At 43.0% G+C, this 2,351-nt stretch overlaps 1 protein-coding gene across 1 annotated transcript in view; it reads left to right on the top strand.

The window, feature by feature from the left end:
- LOC101850274 (aquaporin AQPAe.a) overlaps positions 1-2,351 on the top strand; it is a gene marked incomplete in the record, with an annotated part of 47,432 nt that overhangs the window by 20,187 nt on the left and 24,894 nt on the right. Inside the window, 1 exon segment of the mRNA XM_013086609.2 lies at positions 338-468. Coding sequence (XP_012942063.1) covers positions 338-468 — 131 coding nt within the window.

Here is a 2,351-nt window from a genome sequence, read left to right as displayed (position 1 = left end):
GGGGGGTGAGAAATTCTAGTCAATACGTAAAGTCAACATAGCACAGAGCCTCAAGCTTACAATCATGGCTGCCATTCTTGCTCTCTATAAAAACTTCGTTGCACTTGTTTGCACCGTAGACACGCGAATGGAGGGAAAAAACACTACAGCCTTGTAACAGTCGAGTGCGGATACAGTATTTTCCCTCTTGTCTTTCGTTTTGGTTCCAAATAGAGTCAATGAATAGTGCTCTCTATGGTGAACCAGAATTACGCCAGACTTCACAGTCTTGGATATTACAACACATGTCTATGGCCTCAAGTAACATGTTTGTTTGTTGTTGTTGTTTTCCTCCCAGGGGCGTCCTCTATATTGTTGCACAGATCGTGGGAGGCATTCTTGGCGCAGGCATCCTGTATGGACTCGCCCCTGCCAGCTATCCAGATGACCTGGGATCCAACAAACTGGACGGGGTCACATCCGCCCAAGGTGAGTCAAGGTTAACATTTGGCTTTACTTTTTAGCGTGTTTTTCGTTTGAGTAGATAGAACCACAATGACACAATGACGGTTACTTAGTGTTGGGAAAGTGACAGCCTGACAGAAGCAACAGAGATAATTTATTCTGAGCTTGACACCCAACGATTAGCTTCTACAAAGGAGCAAAGGGGTTAAAGAGTGCCCATTCGACGTTTGGACAATTGTAGTTCTGGACAGGAATTTTTTTTTAAAAGTAGGCCTATATATTTATACTGTTTCTCGCGGGAAAAGAGAAATAGTTTCAATCTTTTTCCCTCCTCGTCAGGGATGGGGGATTTCACAACAGGAGCATGCTTGTTTTCCGTTAGTTTTAAGTGTTTTGTTCATTTATGTTGTCAAGTTCTGTTGGTAGTATGGCTTTTAGATCGCTGGTTTCTGGAATATGCCCTTGAACAAGACGCGGAAGACTAAAAAGAAGGCGCAGCAATGGCGTATTTACTGTGAAACTGTTGGTTATATAGGCCTACATTACTCGTATAGAAGAACAAGTCAAAGAAAGGGCTGCACTATCATACAATAGTAAGTGTTGGCCTGCCACATTGCGTGAAACAGTTTATGTAATCATAAAGTAAAGTACAGTCCGTCTTTGGAACTCAAGTTTCCTCAAGCTCACAAAGAGGCCTCTTCCCCCCCCCCTCTCTCTCTCTCTCTCTCTCTCTCTCTCTCTCTCTCTCTCTCTCTCTCTCTCTCTCTCTCTCTCTCTCTCTCTTCATTTCTTTCTCTCTCCCCCTTTCTCTTTCTCTCACTCTTACGTACACCGACAATATTTCTACAGAGTTGCATGGAAGTATCGCATGTCTAGGCGAAGAGATTTTGCAAAGATTCACAGTAAGAACGTAAACCATGAATGGCACAATGAAACAGAGTAAGACTTGCAAAAAAATTTCGCGAGCTTTGTTTTTGGAAATTTTCTCTCCTGTTACCAGAGACATCGAGCATAATATGAAAGATAGGCAGAAATGCCACCCCTGAAACAGTCCTCTGAAGATTGGCTTGTAACCTTTTCTAGCCAGGAATGTTTATTACAGCATCCCGTCAGTACAATTTACCCGGGGCACATTTGGGAATTGGGGCAGTTGGGAGATGAGATAATGTTCTATAAAGTGTGCATTTGTTTATTATGTGAAGATCTAAGGGTGGGTCCATTTTGGGGATTGGAAGGGAGTGGGTGGAGGGCGATGCTTGTTTTTTTAATATCCTTGTTGTTTTTTTTGGCATGGAGGAAAAAAGGAGGGGGGGGGGTGGCAAATTGTTAGGCTATTCAGACAAGGGCTATATTCAGGTCTGAAGGGCAGAATGCGGTGTACAGTTTAGAGAAGGGCATCCCTTTGAACTTTGCCTATTGACTATAATAATATGCTGAAACATGACGACACGGAACAACAATAAAACAGACCAAAAAAATGTCTTAAAAAAAACATGCAACTATGGTTGGATTAATGTGGACCTATTGATTGGGTGAGGCTATCGTTAACTGCATTTTATCTTCAGGTGAGACTGTCTTATTATGAGAGTCCATAAACGTTAGAAGTGGGTAAGATGGCTGAACTTCCGGTTTTTCATGTGAGCTGCAAGTCTCATAACTGAAATAACCGCCTCTTGCAACGTTACTGCATAACGTTCTTAGGACGACTTGACAATTAATGGTGCATAAATCAAGTGAGAACGTAGACGCACGGCAGGTGTAGAATGGTGCTCGAGAATCTCTGGAGCTCTGGGGTGCGATCTCGTGCGCGCACATGACAGTTTGTCTGAAGTGTTGAGTAGTTATGCACTACTTGGCACTTCGAAATTAAGATAAAGATAATACCGGAACGAAGAGGGGCGCAAGGG

The sequence above is a fragment of the Aplysia californica genome, unplaced genomic scaffold (genome assembly GCF_000002075.1).
Source record: "Aplysia californica isolate F4 #8 unplaced genomic scaffold, AplCal3.0 scaffold00485, whole genome shotgun sequence".
Classification (NCBI taxonomy): domain Eukaryota; kingdom Metazoa; phylum Mollusca; class Gastropoda; order Aplysiida; family Aplysiidae; genus Aplysia; species Aplysia californica.
This window is presented reverse-complemented; position numbering and strand designations above follow the sequence as displayed.